Here is a 20,501-nt window from a genome sequence, read left to right on the forward strand (position 1 = left end):
TGGGGATTGACGGTGATTGTATGGAATGATTTATGCACATTTAAGATAAACTTTAGCATTAAAGTCTGTGGTCATCTCTTTTAAAAGTATTGTTGTAAATATCTGACCTTCCCATGACTCGATTGTGACTCTTAAATGAGTCAGTGCATCATGTAATTCTCAAATATTTTTTTAAAGATGCACTATAAGAAAATGTGATTGGAGTAAATATTTACTCAATAGTAAATAATATGTCAAAAAAAATAAAAACAAGGTTTTTTGGGGTGGGTAGCGTTGAGGTTTATACATTTCTGAATATTATAATTGATTCTACAATCATTAAACCGTTTTGTTTCAACTGATAAGTCACAATGTATCAATACAGTTTTACACCCCTGTTTGAAGGTGCTACTCATCACATATCATATATTTGGAAATGTAAGAAAATTGCCAAAAATGTTTTGGTTCAATGTGCTTTAGTGTTTGGGAAACATTGTGAAATGAAACAATGTAATTGAAATGCATTTCACATAAAAAAAAAAGTGTGTTTCAGTTCACTATATTCAACAAACTACCATTGTTTAGCTCTGCAAGATCTGAAGGGCAGCACAGTCTCACACCAAGAAGGGCCTGGGTTCAATTCCCTGACCGGGTAACCAGGGTCCTTTCTGTGTGGAGTTTGCATGGTCTCCAAGTGTCTGTGTGGGTTTCCTCCCACAGTCCAAAGACATGGTCAGGCGAATTGGAGATGCTAAACTGCCCCTAGGTGGATGAGAGAAGGTGTATGTCTGTGTGTCTGCCCTGCGATGTACTAGCAGCCTGTCCAGGGTGTTTCCTGCCTTGCACCCAATGACCACTGGGATAGGCTCAAGCACCCCCCCTCTGACCTTAGAAGACGAATGAATGAACGCAAGATCAGAGGTCCATTTCGTTGTCTGATGACTTTTTTCGCTGCATGTTCCTAGTGTTTAATATGCGAACAGAGGAGCTGTCCTTGGGATGTGTGGTCACTGCTTCAATCTCCTTGTCTCTGATGTTGATAAATAAACCACCTTTTGAATAGGTACAAATACAGCACATTGGATCATTTGCTGACTGTTAGATAGCTACTAGACAGGAATGCTTAAAAGGAGTAGTTCAGCAAAAAATTCTAATTTACACAATTCTCCACTGACCCCAGATGTAGTCGATTATCAAGGAGTGCAAATGTTGCTTCTTTAGTTTAGAGCTAACGTGGCTCACCAACACTAGAACTCTATAGTCACCCCAATCTTTTCTGTAAAACTACATCATAACTTCTCTCAAACCACATCCAGCTGTTCATTACAGTCCTGCAAACCTGTTACCGTGTTTTAGGACACAGTACAACTTAATATGAACTATAAAAATGAACAGAACTGTATTCAGGAACAGAAGTGCTGATGCAGAATCACCATTTGTGACACTGACTATCATAAATACAGAGGAATCTGATCTGAGATCAGTCCTGGAGCGGTTTGAGAGAAGTTTTGGGGATGTTCTATACAGAAATGATTTGGGCTATTTGGGTGACTATTGAGTTCTAGTGTTTGTTAGCAACATTAGCCTCATAGCTCCTGTTCTAAAGGAGCAACATCTGAGCTTCAGACATGTCTTGCCCAGTCGACTACGTCTGGGGTAAATGGAGAATCGGGCAGACATGACTAAGTATACAACTTATAGATGACAGAGTTAGTATTGCTGCTCTGCAACAGGGCTGCTGACCCCCAGGTCCTAATCCTGGTCTTGAAGATCTACCACCCTGGAGAGTTAAAATTCAGCTCACGTGGCTCTAACGTTCAGATGCCCCTAAAGACCGTCATTAGCTGGTTCAGGTGTGTTAAATTAGGGTTGGCGCTAAACTTTGAAGTGTGGTAGATCTCCAGGACCAGGATTGGGCACCCCTGCCTTAGATTATAGGATTGGATCTGTACACGAAACACATTTAAAACCTCAATGCTTTTCTTCTGATATCAGCCTGATGCCAAAACCTGGTATCTGATTGGTGGAATCTCTACTTTACAACTCATTTTGAGCCAAGTGTGTGATGATTTAGGAATGCCGTTAGCACAATGCTAATGAGTGGATCTATAAGCTACATTAGCCTCATAGCTCCAATGCAAGCCTAAAGAAGTAAATCTCAGACACCAAACATGTCTTGGCTGATTGACTACATTTAGAGAAAGGAAAAAAAAAACTGTAAATCTAATTTTTAAGGGCAAAAACAGGAGCAAGTCGGTGAAGGTTCCCTGTACAAATTTGCAGAAGTTAACTCAAATATAGTCACTTTTATTGTCCAAGAAGTTCTATCAATGTTGCTTTGTGACAAAAGGCAAAAAGACAAAATGCACAGTTTCATACTTTGTAAAACATACACACATAATTATTACTGTTCAGATTTAGGAATAAAAAATAAATAAATAAAGCACCAACCATTTTTAACCAGATATTTATTCTAAAACAAAAGTGATCCTGAAATAGACAATAGTTCGGTACACTACCACAGTGTTTCGTCAGAGTTGCTAATTTAAAAGAAAAAAAAATGTAAATTAGTGACCGAGAGCAAAGTGGACCACACTGGATCCTCTTTCAAATAGATCACATCATATAGTGTGACAGCAGGATTTCTTTTCCTGTTTGTTTGTTTGTGGCTGTAACACCAACCTTTCATCACACTGGTTCTGAATCATGTAAATACTGCATTCTGCTGTCATGGGGGCAATACCGTTTATACAGCGTAGAGGACTTGCTATCAAAAGTTGTTTACCAAACAGATGTAAAAGAGTCCCTCTCACAAAGCAGGATTTCATGCTTAGCCAGCTAGGTTTAGCTCAGTGTAACCCAGGACTTTCATGACAACGGATCACTTTCTGGCCTACATCATTGTGTCAACCTATGCTGCTCGCCTGACCTGCTCAATGACAGGTTAAGTTCAGGATTTCAGATCATAAAAAGCTCATGATTGGCGGAGATGGACTCCTCTGGTATTTTAATTACTTCATGACATCACAACACTTTTTAACAGAGGAAGCAAATCATACTACATAGATAGAACATAAAAATATAAACACAAGAATATAAAGCAATTATTAGTCCGATAAGCACTAATGCACAAGTGGTCACAGCGTTTTTTTTCACTACTTTCTACATATTCATCAACATATAATTTCCTTTCTTTCAAAAATGAGCCAACGCCTTGTCATGCTTCACGTGACTGGCTGTTTTCATACGCACGTGTATGAAGATTAATCACAGCCCGAGTGTCTAAACCTGGGCTAACAGAGGATGTTGTTAACCACTTTCGCTGTTATGGTTCTATGAAATTAAAATGCAGCTGAACATGCTTCGTGAGACGGGCCTTCAGATCTGCTGTCAAAAGAACAATATTGCTTCAGAAATACAACATGAACGACTTGATGTAAACAAAGTTTTGTATCCGAGTCTCTATTTCTACCAGCTATTAATCTGGGACTTGACTGGGGACGCAAACCGCACATCTATTGCCATGATGTCAGAAGTGTTAGTAGTAATGTTGATGGCTTTCATCAAAGCTCAGTTCATAAAAAGGGGGGGGAGGATATTCTCCAAAGTTGTGCTCTTTCTTTAAAAAAACAAACAAAAACAAAACAAACAAATAAACAAACAAAAAAAAAACCACAAATCATGTTTGCACAAGATCAACACCCTATTTGAAAAGCTACTTGAGCGCAGCCTCACACGAATCAATACAGCATCAAAAATACCTTTAACAACTTGACATACAATCCTCAGTACCGAGTCGATAGCATTAAAAAGTTCACAGACAACTTGAAGTACAAATGGGGTAAAAGGGAGTTTTGTTTTTGTGTTTTTTTATACACTTACTTCAAAAATACACTTTTTAAAAGAACATTTTAGTGATTAACACGCCATTGACGAAATCCACAAAAATAAAAAACAGACTTTTATTTTTTATTTTAAGGTGCAACAGTTTTGGTTCAGTGCCACCAGGGGGCAGGAGTGCTAGGACCTTCTTTCTCTTCAGCAGCCTCAAAAAGTGGCTTTTTAATAGAAATGAACCGCGAGTCGTTTCTCTTCAGATTATGGCTAAAGGTCCACTGCAGCTGGGGCAGGGCTTTCAGGACTTTCAGTATCGTCACCAATCCACCAATTCCACACGTTCTACAGAACCTGGGGGGAGGTGTTACTGTCAGGTGGGCAGGGTCACATGTCTGGGGCGAGGTGCAGGCTGATGCTGGGTGAACGCTGCTGTTGCTGATGGTGCTGGGTGGGGCTCAGATGCTCCTCCTGCAGGCTGCAGGCAGAGTAACGGTTCTCCCTGGAGATGTGGTGGTGGTTGGGGGTGGGACTCGCCGCCGGGTTGGGGGGCACCGGTTGCTGCTGGGTGCCAGCGGCTGCAGCCAGGGCGTTGCTGACCTGCTCAAAGGAGCGTGAGAAGACTGCGCTGGCCGTGCGGGACAGGCTCAACGTGCCTGCCTTTGGCACGGACTGGCTGGACGTTAGCGTGAGGCGCTTGAGGGACAGCAGCTCCAGGTTCTCACTCATGGCCCGGTTGCCCGACTGCTTCCGTGAGGGCTGATCCGCCCCCCCCTCCTTCTCTTTCTCCTTCTCTTTGCTGGATCGGCTGCCCCCCAGCCGGCGCAGGCCCTTCCCCATTAGCTTCCCGCTAACAGCCGTGGTGGCGTTGCTGACCACGATGGTGGGAGGGCTGCCCCCCTGAGCGCCGGGCTGTGTGCAGATGCCCTCGTCCACCTCGGAGATCTCCATCAGCTCGTCCGGGGAACCCAGATCCACTGCGTCTGCGAGGGAGGAAGGAGTCAGTTGCTGCAGTTTATATACACACTTTGTGTTTTAATTACTAGTGATGCACTGAAACTAAAATACATGGCTGAAAAACAAAACTTAAAACTCCACCCCACTTTTTTAGGTGTCTTTTATAGTTTTCTACTGTTGCCTAAATTGTATGAATGCATACTGTTGTATGAAAACTGATTCAATGAACTATAAGGATTTTTTACATTTATTATTCAAAACTCAGTCCTTTCAATAGGACATTACCTACAACAAACAAAGCAGTTTGATTACATCAGTGATGACTGGTGCAGGACAGCAAAGGACTTTTAAACCACTATTCTGCATTACCACTGAAATAAACTGTAATAATGACACCTTGATGTGCAAAAGCTCAGGCACCCCTGGTCAAATCATGTTTTGCTGATTTTCTAAATAAAAATAAGTTAACACATCCTGTACAGAGAGCATACCTCTCCACATTTTAATGCACAATTACTTTTATATGCTGAATTTAACATAATGAGGAAATAGTAAACATAAAATGTGACCTGTACGAAGGTTATGGCACCTTTTATATTTTTTTTAGATTTTCCAACACATTAAAGTCAGCACATAAAGCAAAACTGTGGGCTAAAATTTGCAGAACAAAAACGTTAGTATGTTCTCTGTAAAGGCTGTATTAACTGGGGGGACTCAAACTTTAGCGCACAACAGTATGGGCTATTTCAAGTGTCATTCTGAGGCATTTTTGTCCAAAAATTTGAAGCGAAAATTCTACATTTCAGTGCATCCCTACCAATTACTAATAGGACTTCCCCATAACTAATCATGGAACCATAACACAGAACAAATTAATTGATATGTTCGAAACCAACCCTAAAGTGATCAATTACTGAGCTACCCATTCCCCACATAGCAATGCAATATAAAACTATAACTTACAACTAATAAATAAATGATTATATTCTGGAAGATACATGACTAACTTAAAAACTGAGCAGTTCAAGATTTAACTAGCACCACCTTACCAGAGCACATTGGGATAGAAGGATGGCAAGTGAAAGGGAAGGAGCAAAGCACATCACAAACCAGGCCAATCCATCAGATCACTCCAGACAGAGGACAGATAGGCAGCTAGGCAAGAGCAGCCATCAGATATGGCTAGATATGAGATGTGAACACGGTTACTGATCAAATTACTCCAGATCTGCTTATGTTCGAAATAGACAACTTGGAAATAAGCTGCTGCAAGCTCATCTAGAGCTGCCGATCTGCCTCTGTTATTACAACCAGTCTACAGAATGACTGTTTCCCATAGCAACCCAGCAGTTAAGTGTTGGAGCTCGAAGCGCGGCAGCAGATTATATTTCATAAGGACTTTTTCTTCTGTTGGCACTGAAGCGAGGGACCTAACTGTTCTGTAATTTGGAAAATTGTTAGCTGGCTCTAGTAGCTTAGCTGAGTAAACCACAGCAATCCACTGTAGAGATGGAGCAACAGAAACAGAGTGCAGAGGACTAGTATCGTGCTGAAATGATTAAAAAGTAGATGCAGGGTACAGTGCAAAGTTTAGGGAAAAAATTTTAGGAGAACATCCGCAGCATCCAAAGCAAAAGTCCTGACACAGCCAAGCATGCCTTGATACTCACAAGGAAATCAAAAGGAAACCTTACCTTAACTTTAAAACAAGCGTAGTTAAATTCAATAGATGCAGTGTATTAAGTCTTAGAGGTTTTATACTGAAATATGTGAAAACAATGTATATCTCAGCAGTTCAAGCTGGAGTAACATTCAAGCCATTCATTTTTGATGCTGTTCTGTTTCTCAATCCGGTAACAGCAAAGGCTTAAACTTTGAGCAGCTGCTGTTTGGTACACTAAGTGGTGATATGTGCCTTTTACTCACTACGTGAGACTGAAGTTATTTGGGGAAACGTCTCAAAACACAAGTAAGGTCTGTCCTCTGCAATGTGAAACTGGCTGAACTGTCTTAAATCAGATGCAACACTGAACAATAAACCTAGAATAAACCTTTTGTTTTCATCAGCGTTCAAAATACAGTGCTATGGAAATCAGAGACCACCCTTCATGTATTTATTTTTCCAGTCAAAACAAGGAGATATTTCGATTCAAGATGTATTATTAACGGGAGTTTATAACGGGAGTTTCCAAAAACAAAACAATGAAACGGTGTGTAGCTGTCAAGAAGCCTTTACTAAGAAAAGGAAATAAACAAAAAAAGAGGACTTTTTGCAGCAAAACACCGAAACTGGACATCTAAGAGGTGGGATAAGGTTTAATGGACTGAAGTGTGTATGTTTGTAATTAGGATCGTGAAAAGTAACCAACTACTAAGACGGAACTTTGGATATTCTAGAAAAACATCCCTGCGGATTTCTGTAAAAATGCAGTAGTGCTGAAAGTACGTCTCCTGGAAAGAACAGAAGACGTAATAAAAGGAAAAGGGTTCACACACTAAATACTGACAAATATATATATTCCTGGAATTTTCTGTGTGTTTCTGTTTTTCCTGACACTGGAAAATGAATAACTTGTAATGGCTGGAAATAAAACAAATGATACAAGAATGAAAGAGTGATCTCTGACTTTTGTACTGTACTGTTCAGACTTAATACTGAGTATTAAGTTATGCACATAATTACTGATAGCAAGTGATATAAAAAATATAACCCAGCTCTGCTTTGTCCTCATTAAGTTCTTATTAAGTTATTTTTCATTTCCTTGCAGTATCTGCAGGCACACTTCATCATGCCAAGCCAAAGTATACAAAATGGGAAAGTTTCCATCATTGCCAAATAAAAAAAAAAACAACCAAAACTCTGTCCCATGCCCCACACGTAGTACCTCTGGGCCCAAGGGGAGAGGGGAGGGGTGAGGGGGTTTTCAGGTCGCAGTGTGTGTGGAGGGGGGAGGGGCTCTAGAACTGGACCCTCCCCGCGGAGGGCGTCCCGTCCTCCAGGTGCCTCCGCACAGACTTCTGTCTCCTGACCTCTTGACCTCTAGGGTCCACCCCCACCTCAGTCGTGCCCCCCAGCGTCTCGCCCTCCGTCCGGCTACGCAGCGCCTCTCCGTTGGCCACCCGCTCGCCGCTCACCCCTGTAACACTAATGGAGGGGATGGGCCCGACCGGAGTCGAGTCCGGAGAGTCTACACTGTTCTCCTGAGACTCTGAAGGAGGATGACAGTCACATATATACATGCGCATGAGATACACAAACACACAGACATACGATGGTTGAAATGATAATGAAATAAAACCTCATTTACAAACAGAAAAATAATATGTATTCAACAGAAATCATATACAAAAAAAGGGTGAAAATGGAAAACGAATGGCACTGGGAGCTCTTATAAACCTGAACAGCAATTACTGTGGCTCAAGTTAAAGGAGAATTAATAGTCTAAGTGACATTTTGAAATGTAAGGTAGGCATTTAAGTCAACTTGTTTTTCACTTTCTGAATTGCTACGTAATTATTATGCAAACACTCACACCATGATTCACTGCTCAAAATCTTTAGCCATTTCCAGCACAAAGTTTAAACTTAAAAGTAAAGAAATAAAGGGCTGCATGCTGTGCTTAATTGGTGCTTTCTGTGGGACATGCCCTAATTAAAGCAGGGCAGCTGAGAACCAGTACAGAGCTGTAATTAGTGGAATGTTTTGCTGGGGACATGAAGACAGGCCCTAATGGCTGTCAGGCTTGAATATGCCAGCTGCCTGTACCACATACTATCGCCGCACAGCACACAGATACAGCTGCAATCGATTGTAATGCCAATTCACTGTGTGCAACTAGCCAGACAACTGCAAATAATGATACAACTATCATAGAATAAAATGAGGCATCGATATGGAAATGGGAATGCAAATGGGATGTCTGTGATACATGATAGAAAGACAGAATGGACTGCTCTGTCCTTTTAAACCAGCCGAACAGACTCTCATTGGCACGGTTTGTGATCTATAAGGTGGGCTCTACTGGAGAAGCTGTGGCCCGGAAACCCCTGAATGCACGTGATCAGGGACAAATTGGCAAATGTATCTGAAAACTGCACAGGGAGCAGCACTGCTGCCGTGGTAACAGCCACGGTTGCTGTAAGACAGCACGCTGGCGCAGGTTCCTCCTCACCATGCCGTTTCCAACGGTGCCCGCGGATGGAAAGACTGGTGACTGCGTTCCGGGAGATCCTGGAGGACGTGGGCGTGATCTCAACCTGGATGGACCGCGTCCCTTCCTTGTTTGACTTCAGAGCAGCTCCGCGGAGTGAGGACTTGATGGCGTTTCCCACCTAAGAGATTTGCACACAGAAAAAACATACATACGATACTAAAATCTCACATCCCAAACAGCACATAAATGACCTTTAGAAAGGCTGGGCTGCAGTGCAACGTGCCAAAACAAACTAAACCAATAATACAAATACCAAGAGTGAACGCATTTGATAACATAAGACTAAACACACAATATCACAGATAAGCAAGCCATGCACTTGCCTTCTAATAACCTTTGCAAAAAAGGTCTGCAAGGCACCGTGGATTAGAGCAGCAAAAGAATGTATTAAAAAAATGTGCATAATTAGCAGGAATTGGGTACATCTGCATAATTCCTTCATATGAGGAAGGGAGTGATCCTACCAGCAGGGCTTCTGGGTAGAGCTCCAGCTGGGCTCGATACAGCACGTCATCCAGAGCTTTGGAGCCCAGCTCTGACTCTCCATTACACCTGCAGTAAACACAAGGGGAGAGAGGGATAAGGATGCGACAGAGGCAAAACAGAAAGCAGGGAAGAACGTACAAGACAGAGACAGGACTAAAAAGAAAATAATCTTAAAATTAATGACAGCTAAACAAGACTGATAGTCTAATTTCAGATGGCTTTACATGGTGAAATCTTCACACAATTAGTTCTATGTTGGAACCAAATTTCCATTGCAAACAGCAATTCAAAATCAAAAGTTGCATGCAACACATTTGACTACTCCACTAGACAAATTAGCAGCTTGTATATTTATACACCGTATCGTTCTCGATTTAACTGATTCACGAGGTGTAGTTTACATACTTTCGTTTAAAACAACAAATGATCTGTAACACAGGCACAAAGGAATGATCATGCTGGTTCACCTTAAGAATCAAGATATGATTGGGATTCTGCTAATGGTGAATGGTTAATATATGGAATTAATTTACATTTACTTTAGCCTCAATAAACATTTTCAACAATTTTCACATGCTAGTCGCTGGCATTGTCGGAATCATGCAGAAACAGAAATCCAAACTGGTTGAGCTCTCACTCACAGAGCAAAGTGGATGCCTGTGATCAACTGGACAAGAAACTCTGACGTCACCATCATTCTGCTGTTGATGCCTTTGTACCTCCGCACCTGCTGCCTTGGATAGCCACAGATACAGACTCTGAGAAGGCAAAATACAACACGAGTCAGTACATAGCATGACATCCAAAATCTTATGCATTCATGCACATCATATTTGTAGTTCCAAATTTAGCAGGTTCTCATCACTTGACTTAAACAATGCTACAACAACATGGTAAAACAACATGGTAAACAAATATAACCTATTTATATAGTATTATGTTTCCAAAGTGTTATATTTACTGTTCTTTATTTAATTAGGCCAGCACTACAGAGATAAGTTTTATTCTGTAGCATACATGACATCATGCTATGAACATAGTGAATGAAGTTCCCTTTATTTAGGTCCTTATTTGATACCACATCAAAGCCAATACTGTGGTGTAGTGACATTTTTACACCAGAAGCAATGCAGCGCGCACAGCAAGTAACTGGTTAACTGGTCAATTTGTGAATTAGCCCAACAATTTCTAGAACATTCTTGTTTGTGCTTGGGCAATACAGCTGCTACAACTCCAAATACAGCTCTTTGCTGTTTTAATTATTTTATATAGAGCAAGGATACAGAACGGTGTACTGTTTCTAGCAACAATTTATCATAGCACACATGGCAAGCGGCAAAAATAGACTCCAAACATATTCCTCAACTTTGGTTTGTGTGCGTTACCGGAATAAAAGGAGACACTGATTAACAAAATCGTGTATTGCTTGGTTACCGTGGCTGGTATAAAAAGGCTAAGACCCATAACGAAACCCATAATGAATATGCCTCAGAGCATAACTAACTATTTAAACCTATATAATGAGTATAAACAGGATAATGGAATTTAGTCAAAATGGTTTTAGTCAGATTCCTGATTTTTTTTGCTTTCCTATTTCCTGTCAAACTTTCACTTTTTCACCTGTATGGTGAGGCACATAAGTTCTATTCATTGCAGAGAAGTCATGTGTCCCCCATTATCGGACTTCACAAAGGAGATTTAGAAGGAACTTTGGCCGGCTCAGTATTGTGTCTGAGCACTGCAGTGTGTGGTGATTTGTGCTCTCTGTAGCTACTGTATTCAGTGGCTCTGATTGCTCAGGGTTCAACGCGCTTGCTGCTCAGCTGTGCAATGCCGATTAAGCTGTTGTAATCAGGGTGGGAAAAGACCAATAGCAGGCCCTGCGCTGGCTCATGGGGCCAGGCAGGAGGCTTGGAGCTATTCCAAGGTTCAAGTCTTTAAGAGGATCAGAAGGGATAGGAGGGAAAGGCTTTAGCTGTGCCAGCACCTCTCTGGGCCTAACTGTGGAACAATGGGCAAGGTAGCAAAAGTGCTGGAGCCAAACATGGGAAATACACTTACATATTGCACAAATAGCTTTTGCTCATTGGCTGGTTTTGGAAAACGTCTACATCAATAAGGAAAGAGGAAAGTAGGGAGTTTTTTCTTGCTTGTTTTGATCTTCAATTAGCCATAGGCTTACATTAGTCATTACATTGTGCGACTTGGAACTGCTTACTTTTTGCTAGTTGATATCACAATGATGATGTCATGAACGCAGAAACAAAAATTAAAGCAGAAACAAAACTGGGGGGGCTCACCACTCTGTGAAAGACTGCATGGGCAAACAGTGCAACAATTTAAGAACAACAATTCACAATATAAAATAGAAAAGAACTTGGGGATTTCATCATCTACGATACATATCATTAAAAGATTCCGAGAATCCTAAGAAATCTCTGTATGTAAGGGACAAGGCTAAAAACTAATTCTGGCTGGCTGTGATCCTCAGCCCCTCAGACAACACTGCATTAAAAATAGATACGATTCTGTAGTGGAAGTCACTGCATGGGGCTCTGAAACACTTCCAAAAGTCAATGTTTGTGAACACAGTTCGTCACTGCATCCACAGACACAAGTTAAAACTATCATACGAAGAAGAAACTATATATATATATATATATATATATATATATATATATATATATATATATATATATATATATATATATATATATATATATATATATATATATAAAACAGGATCTAGAAACACTGTCGCCTTCTCTGGGCCCAAGCTCGTTTAAGATGGACTGAGGCAAAGCGAAAAAAATGCCCTGTGGTCCAAGGAATCAAAATTTGAATTTTTTTTTGGAAATTATGGACACCGCGTCCTCCGGGCTAAAGTGCACAGTTCAAAAGCCAGCAGCCGTGATGGTTTGGGGGTGCATTATTGCACATGGCATGCGTGATTGGACATCTTTGAAAGCACCATTAATGCTAAGCGTTATATACAGGGTTTGGAGCAACATATGTTGCCATCCAGACAGCGTCTTTTTCAGTGAAGGCCTTGCTTATTTCAGCAAGACAATGCTAAACCACATTCTGTACGTATTACAACAGCCTGGCTCTGTAGTGAAAGAGTCCGGATGCTAAACTGGCCTGCCTGCAGTCCAGACCTGTCACCCACTGAAAACATTTGGCGCAATACGAAAACAAAAAAATATGACAAAGGAGACCCCGAACAGTTGAGCGGCTGAAATCCTACATCAAGCAAAAATGTGAAAACATCTTCATTTCAAAACTACAGCAAATTGATCTCCTCAGTTCGCTTACAGAGTGTTGTTGAAAGAAGAGGTGATGAAACACAGTGGTAAACATGCCCCCTTCCTCACTTATTTGTAACATATTGCTGGCATCAAATTCAAATTGGACATACATTTTTCAAAAACCAATAAAATTTCTCAGTTTCAACATCTGATATGTATTTAAACTTGAGACATTTCTGTCGTCAGTTGGGAGCGACTAAATGTCAACAGCAAGGAAGATGGCTAATCAGTCGATCACTTTAGAGGTGTACACTAATACAATACATTGCATACAATGAACAAAAAAAGACTCATAATCGCAATTATTTGAATAGTAACTGACCATTATCTTAAAAAGGTTGTGACCTAACTGCTGTCACAGAATGTAACAATATAATTGTAATATTGTGTTTTGTCCACATCATGCAGCCCTTCAGGGCGTCTAACCTGGAGCTCAGCTGACAGAGAGACTGGAGGGAAGAGCTGGTCATGTAGCTTACAGCAGCATTGTAGCAGAGCAGCAGAAACGTCAGCACTTCAAACCTGGGACAGAACAAAACACCCATCAGGCTCCCACAGTGGTACAGCATCAATGTTTTATCTGACAATACATTCATTCATCCAAATCATACATGATAACCTGCTAATTAAAGGCTGCAAAGACAAGAGACCCCACACATACACACTTGCCCTGCACATTAGCGTTTTCCCTGCTCTAACACACCTGATCCATCTAATCAGCTCATTAACAAGCCCTTCTTCACTTGAAGTGGATGTGTTAAAGCAGGAAAACGCAAAATGAGCAAGGCAGAGCTACTCTAGGACCAGGGTTGGGAACCTGTGGTCTAAAGCCTGCATAAACAATCCTCAAAGATGCATTAATAATAGATGGCACAAATGAAAGCGTTCAGTGAAAACGCTGAATGTTTGATGAGCAGCCACACCTGTTCTGTGCCGTAAACGTCTCTCTCTGGAGGTGGGGTCCACTGTAAACAACTCGGCTCAGCCCGTGATTGGCCAGAGCTCCTTCAGTTAAGGCCATTGAACCAATCGCAGAGGGCTAAAGAATGGAACACAGCAATGGAAATTACTAGAATAGTTCTCGCATGACATAACTGGAAACATACAGAGATAAGGAATAAACAGTCCCTGAACACACCTCATGGTATACTGATGGCTTGGATAAGGAGGGGACGGTGAAAGACAATACTCTGCTTTGACCATCTTTATCAACTATTTCCTGAAACAGATAGAAAGAAAAAATAATCATTAGTGAGAGGAAAAAGTCACTGAAACAGACTGATGCAAATCAATGGTCATACTTTTAATAATTCTGCAGGCTCTCTAACAATGTCACAGCTTATTAACTTGGAGGGTATAGTACAGTACACAAGGTACATTCTGGTAGTTGTTATTTGCACAGGCATCCAATAACAAAACTGACCAGCCAGTCTAGCCTGTTTAACAACAGAAGCCTTTACATTGACACATCCCCACCCATAATCGTGGCAGTATGTTTACTATGCTCTCCAGCTGGAAAACTAAAGCTAGTCCTAAGACAGCTCATCCTCCTAACTTTGAAGAACCGCTCTGCTAATACAGTACTGTGCAAAAGTCAGAAGCCAACCTTTATTTATTTAATATCTAGGAAAAATGGCCATTAAGTACAAGTTATTTATTTTGTAGCAGAAGGGAAGCCTCGACAACTAAATATAATATTATAATAATCAAATTTTTAGTATTTAGTGTGTTCACTACAGATTCCATTCTTTTCAGGAGATTCATTTTCAGTTTTAAAGAAATCTGCAGGAACATTTCTGGACACCTCCAAAGTTCAGTCTTAGAAGTTGGTTACTTTTTTGCTAGTAAGCTCAAACATACTCAGTGATGTTGAGGTCTGGAGTGGAGCTTGATTTTCTCCTCTCTCCCAAAGATTAAAGCTTTAAGTGCTGTTGGGGGACAGGTTCACATGTTTGTTAGGAGTCTCATTTTCTGTGTAGCTTTTAATTATTTTTTTAAACTCCAGTTTTGGAAACTCCTGGTTTTGTTTTTCACTTTGACTTTCCCAAGTGGATTATCACACACACACACACACACACACACACACACACACACACACACACACACACACACACACACACACACACACACATCACTGCTGTCAGAACAAAACCTCGTATTTCCAAAATGATAACTTTACAGGAGAAGGAAAAAACATACTTCACTTTTAATGTCAATGTCAATGTAACCACTCTTCCCCTGCAATGTTGGGCCATTTCTCTTGGTCCTTTCATTATGAAATTTACTGTTTAGGTCAAAAACTGAAAAACAACAAAAATGGAGATACAAGGTTTTGTTCCGACAACTTTGATATATGTGACTATGTTTTGCTGTAGTCATGCCTTGGTATTTCTTATGCACACAAAGGGTCCTGGGCATAGCTTTTGTTCAGGTTTCAATGAACAAGCTTTTGAAGCACTGATGCAATTGCTAATCAAAGGCTAATGCATTACAAAATTGTGCATGCCAAACACAAACCAAAACAATGCATCTTTGTATCTGAACTGAAACCCAGCTGAAGAAAAGCTCTCCCTCTAGGGCACTGTAAGCTATTATGGCCAGCCAGGGGAATAACACTGAGGCCAGCGTTTCCACAAATACAAACTGACAGCACTCTGTGTGTGTGTGTGTGTGTGTGTGTGTGTGTGTGTGTGTGTGTGTGTGTGTGTGTGTGAGAGCCAGTATCTTCAAGACACCGACAACTGACTGGATGCTTGTGTGAATTTGTGTTTATAACAAATCTGTATTTGGTCTTTATTCGACATGAGGCCCACTGGTCTACTGTCCCTGGGGCATGCAGCCGATTGCAGAGCCGATAATGTCAGGATGATTAACGCCCCCTGACACCACGAATGGCATTTGATTGGCAGATGACCTACTCTGTTATTCAGGGTGCTGGGGAGATGAGAAGGCAGAGGAGCATAAAAGACCCCAGACAGAGACACCCCTTCTGGGCTTCCTGCTCCTCTAACTGAGCCTGGCTCACAAAACAATACACAATTTAACCCATCAATCAGCTACACTTACCTCAAATCTTTTTTCTATGTATTACACATTCGTGTTCTGCTTCAGGCTATACGCAGATGCTACAGGAGCTGCTAAGGCAAAAGCTCACGGTGGGTCAAGGAGAAAGCCGACTAGCATTTAAGCATACTTAAAGTGGTGGAAAAGCTTTACTGACTAAAACATCCCAGTGAAAAGTACAAAGTACGAAAGTGCAAAAAGAGCTCTTTTTCTGGGGGCTCAGAACGTTTTTTGAAGCAGTTATGACCAGAGCCATAAAGCACGGCTTCACACACACACAGTGAGGAAACGAACAAACCTGAAATCTGCCCCTTCAGTACAGTTACCTGACTTTATAAATATAGATGTTATAAATTTAATAAACAAATATGGGTGAACTTTTGTAATAAATAAGGGATGCACCAAAATTTGGCCATGGAAACATTTCGGCCATAAAAACATCAAAAGTGGCACAAAAAATTTGGCCAAAAGAAAAAGATTCAGTAGGACCACAATTATGTGTCAAATTCCAACAAATTAACAAATCATTTGAATAACAATTAAATCAAGAAACTGTGATGAAAAATGAAACATTTAGTCCTGTTCACTCTTGTTCAAACTTTTTCTGCAGCAGAAGATCAACACTGGACACTGGATTTTGCAGCACATTCTGTAGCAAAACACATAGTAATAATTTTAGTAGCTTATTTTATTTTATTTAATGTAAACTGTATGTATTTTAGGTCAGTTTTGCGCTATTAAAAGCTTTATCAACAATAAATTAGTATTTTCTTAATTGTCCTGAAGTTTTTATGATTCATGCATTTAATAAAAAGACTTAAAAAAATAAAGCTAATAAAAAGAAAAAAAGTTTCAGCGCTAACGGTGAACAGACGTTTATCATTATAAATTATGTCACAATTCTCTTTTCTGTTCACACTGTGGATCTTCAAGCCTTTAATTCTGACCAGCTGTTGAAGTGCCATATGTAAATTATAAAACAAAAATTACGGCACTATTTTTGAAAGTTTTCTTTTAAGTGCGCCACTTCTGTTTTTTGAGAATTCTAACTTTTATAAGAATTGGGTGTCGATGTCGAAGCCTGATAGCTTTTATGCACGTATCTGCTGATGCCAATATATAAACATTTGGAAAACGTATAAACAGGGACCAAATCCACCTGGATTAGCATTAAAGAGAAAAATTTAGTTCTACAGGGTAGAAATAGGCTTAGGATTAATCTGGCACAAATGCCCAAAAAGTTCACATCAGTGAAAGCAGACAGTGAGAAGTTAAAAAACGCAAGATGGACGACAGATGCAGTGTTTAGGAGCTCTGTTTGGGAGCATGATGCACAATAAGAACTCAAATAATACCACTGGTTCTCTTTCCGCTTACTTTCTTTGCTTTCTTTCAGTTTAAAAGAACACGGCTGCCTTAACAAGGAAAGCAGAAGAACCGAGTGAAAATCCCACTGACCAGGTTGTAGATGCCGAGCAGGAGGGCCTCGATGCAGCCGCTGCAGTGGGGGTCCCGGCCAGCGCTGACCGACAGGTAACTCCACACCAGCTCTGGCAGGAACTGCAGTGTAAAGCGCTGGAGACGAGGTTCCCCGCTGCGGTAGAACTCAAAGAGCTGGTGACATACCGGCTCGAGGAGCTGAGAGCGTGAGAGACAGAAACAGAGGAAGAAAGAGAAATTGAAAATGAAAGCATGACTAAGGCTGTACATACAAGTCCACATAATATAAACTTACGTAAGCCCATATAAACGTAACAGGCTGTTCAAATCAGTAACCTTTCTCCACATAAAAAGTCAGGAGTCTGGTAATTTGTCTTCACTCTCTATTCAAATGGCTAGCAGCCCACACAAAATAGTGCTGGGGTCACTCAATGCTACAGTTTCCCACAATCACCCACAATGCGCAGTGTGTCGTGATGGGTCGCATATGGCTCATTGTGGGCCACCCTTAATATCGCAACACCAGAGAACCGTCTGGCACTCCTCAGCTCCTGAGGGCCAGACAGCTGCTAACTGTAATGAGAAAAGCATTCTGCATTCAGCCAAATTTAGCAAAGTCAACCTCGCATATGTCCTCATCTGTCCTACATCAATTAACTAAAGCGCTTAATTACCAATTAATTTCACAGGGCTGTGCAATATAGTATAATACTGGTACCGTGATACACTTTGCAGTATTTTAAAATGAACTGGTTAATCGATGAGCGCTAAAGACTGGCACTGTGCTGAGCACTGTTTGGATCAACTGTATTACTTTTATTGGATTATGTGAACAAGCTCTTGAAAAGACATGCGGAAACACTCACCTGGAACTGTGATTGGTCAAGATGACAGCACACAGTAAAATACCCTAATCATTTCTGAGAAATTACGTGTCATTTTTAGTTCATTTCTGTTTAATAGTACCATAATTGCTGTTGCATTTAAACTCTGTTTAAACTCTACAAGTATTGTAGGAATTGGTTGGAAACAAAAGGGTTAAGATCTTGAAACGTCCAATGGAAAAATGACCTAATCAAGATTTTTCCCCTGAGGTATCTACGTAGATAAAGCCAAGCAGCTCACCCATTAGTTAGGACTTTGTCCTAACCACATATGGCCACATTCTCAGTACAGCAAAGGCCAATATCTAGGTAATGATTAAGCAATGATATATTGTGCAGCCCAACTGTAGAATACTATTATTAAAGACTTACACAGCTGCCAACTTTTCTGCCTTTATTGAGTGGTCCTTAAAAAGGTATACATATCTTACATTTTTTTGTTTTACCAAAAAGAGTCATGATTAATTTTTACATGACCATTTTCCAGCCTATTTTTATCCCTTTCAATTAAACAGGCAGTTTGTTACTGTGCCTTTCAGACTGATACGTGTAATATGTAATTTATATATGTAAATGACCTCTGTTCTGATTGGCTGTCTTGTATTTTGCCTCATGCAAAAAGCTATCCGTACTGAAACATGCTTCAGCGTAAATGAGCGGGTCTAAATTTCTGTAGGCTGAATAGGCGGATGCATGCAAAGGTGTCTATTTCCGTGATTTCACAGACACAGGCAATTCAAAACAGACTGTTTTTGCAGTGTAGTGTTCCATGTATGGACTGTATAAACTGAGGAGCGAAAGGCACGTCTTGAAACTAACCATGTTCACATATTACATCAAACTCGTGCATAAAAAAAAGAAAACAATTTTAAGAAATTCAGGTTTCTATGATATGGCCCTTTGATATGGCCATGCTTGTGTATGCATGCCTGTGTATGTGTGTGGCTCTGCAGATGGTGCGCTGGTGAGACAGTGTGTTTAAGACTCTCTCAGTGGCTCAGGATCTGGGAACAGGCCACCAGATCAAGCATAGATAAAAACAGAGTTTTGCCCTGAGAACCACAGCTGACGCCAGTCTGGAAAGAGCAGACTACTTGACTGACACACACACACACACACACACACACACACACACACACACACACACAGATATATACACAAATATCTACCCAACCCCCTTTACTCTCTCATTCTCTGTCCACACAAAACTAAAAGTGAGTGACACAGACATTTTTAAAGGGGCTGTATTCTTTATGTTTTATGTGAACCTGTTCATGGCTGTGACATCACAACCATAATTGCATGGACTGAGGACTGAACAGGGCATTTTTAAACTTTATACAGTACATTAAACTGGGGCAATACAATACTGTTACTGTGATAAATTATGCCACAATGTGTTTTTCTGGCCAGACCATTTACATTTTCAGCATTTTTTTTTTATTTGCGACTGGGTATCGATACATATTTTTCGGTATGGCTCCAATACCACCATCCTAAATATCAGTACCAACACCTAAATGATACTTTTGGATACCTTCTTTGATAAGAAAGGAGGATGTGGCTTAAACCATAAATGAGTATGAGGTGCTGAAAGTGGGAACAATTACTGACCAAAACGGACCACAGACTAAACTGAGTGCTGACGCTTATAACACATTTGCCTATTGGCTCACAGATGCTAAGACCAATAACTTGGGTACGAAATTCAATATTTAAAGACAGAATTTTTCGATACTCATTAATATTAAAGTAACTCAAGTGCCGATCAGATCTGATCATAAGCCAATTTTAAAAATGAAACAGTGAGGCTTTGAGCAGAAAACAAAGAGATATTGTGTTACATATGTATAATTGTGGTATACAATGTACCGTGAAAATGCTTAAAGTATCATGAAGTTACATATCATTCACCCTTTGATCAAACATCATATGACCCCTTTAAGCAAGCCAAACACTAAAGGATGCTGACAGAGGTGAGAGACAGAGAGAAAACCCTGAGGCAAAAAAAAGTGAAAGATGAAGGTCAAGCCTTACATCACTGTAATTCTCCCGGATAACTTTGTAAAGTGCAGGAACCAGCGAGCCCTTTTCCTTCAGAGACGAAGCGTAGCTGGAGATGGCCGTCTCTGGAAGTGTCTGCAACACACACCATGGTTAAAGGTCACAGACAGCATAACATTTACACATGCTGCAATAACAGTCTGGCAGCTAGGAGAAAGTGACCGCACTGAGGGACCAGACTTATACATGCAAGTCTGACAGACAGCCTGTTCGGGGCTTCCGTGAACAGAGTTAGTGCTGGACGGCACTGATAAAATTCAACGTGACAATAT

The 20,501-nt window shown here is 40.6% G+C and overlaps 1 protein-coding gene across 2 annotated transcripts in view; it reads right to left on the bottom strand.

Moving 5' to 3' along the window:
- Positions 1-2,265: 2,265 nt before the first annotated feature.
- Positions 2,266-20,501, bottom strand: part of fam126a (family with sequence similarity 126 member A) — a 53,342-nt gene continuing 35,106 nt past the window's right edge. The window contains exons 3-12 of one of the 2 annotated variants that reach the window (XR_005007085.1): positions 20,203-20,304; positions 17,300-17,479; positions 13,917-13,997; positions 13,702-13,817; positions 13,205-13,300; positions 10,112-10,228; positions 9,449-9,536; positions 8,943-9,102; positions 7,656-7,979; positions 4,586-4,796 (exon numbers count right to left, since the gene is read on the bottom strand). Coding sequence is in view for 1 of the 2 variants with exons in the window: in XM_036567544.1 (XP_036423437.1) it covers positions 4,201-4,796; positions 8,943-9,102; positions 9,449-9,536; positions 10,112-10,228; positions 13,205-13,300; positions 13,702-13,817; positions 13,917-13,997; positions 17,300-17,479; positions 20,203-20,304 (1,536 nt within the window). In the remaining variant the exon portion in view is untranslated. Of the gene's footprint in view, positions 4,797-7,655; positions 7,980-8,942; positions 9,103-9,448; positions 9,537-10,111; positions 10,229-13,204; positions 13,301-13,701; positions 13,818-13,916; positions 13,998-17,299; positions 17,480-20,202; positions 20,305-20,501 lie in introns of both variants that reach the window. The other variant, XM_036567544.1, reaches the window with a different exon arrangement.

The sequence above is a fragment of the Colossoma macropomum genome, unplaced genomic scaffold (assembly GCF_904425465.1).
Source record: "Colossoma macropomum unplaced genomic scaffold, Colossoma_macropomum, whole genome shotgun sequence".
Classification (NCBI taxonomy): Eukaryota; Metazoa; Chordata; class Actinopteri; order Characiformes; family Serrasalmidae; genus Colossoma; species Colossoma macropomum.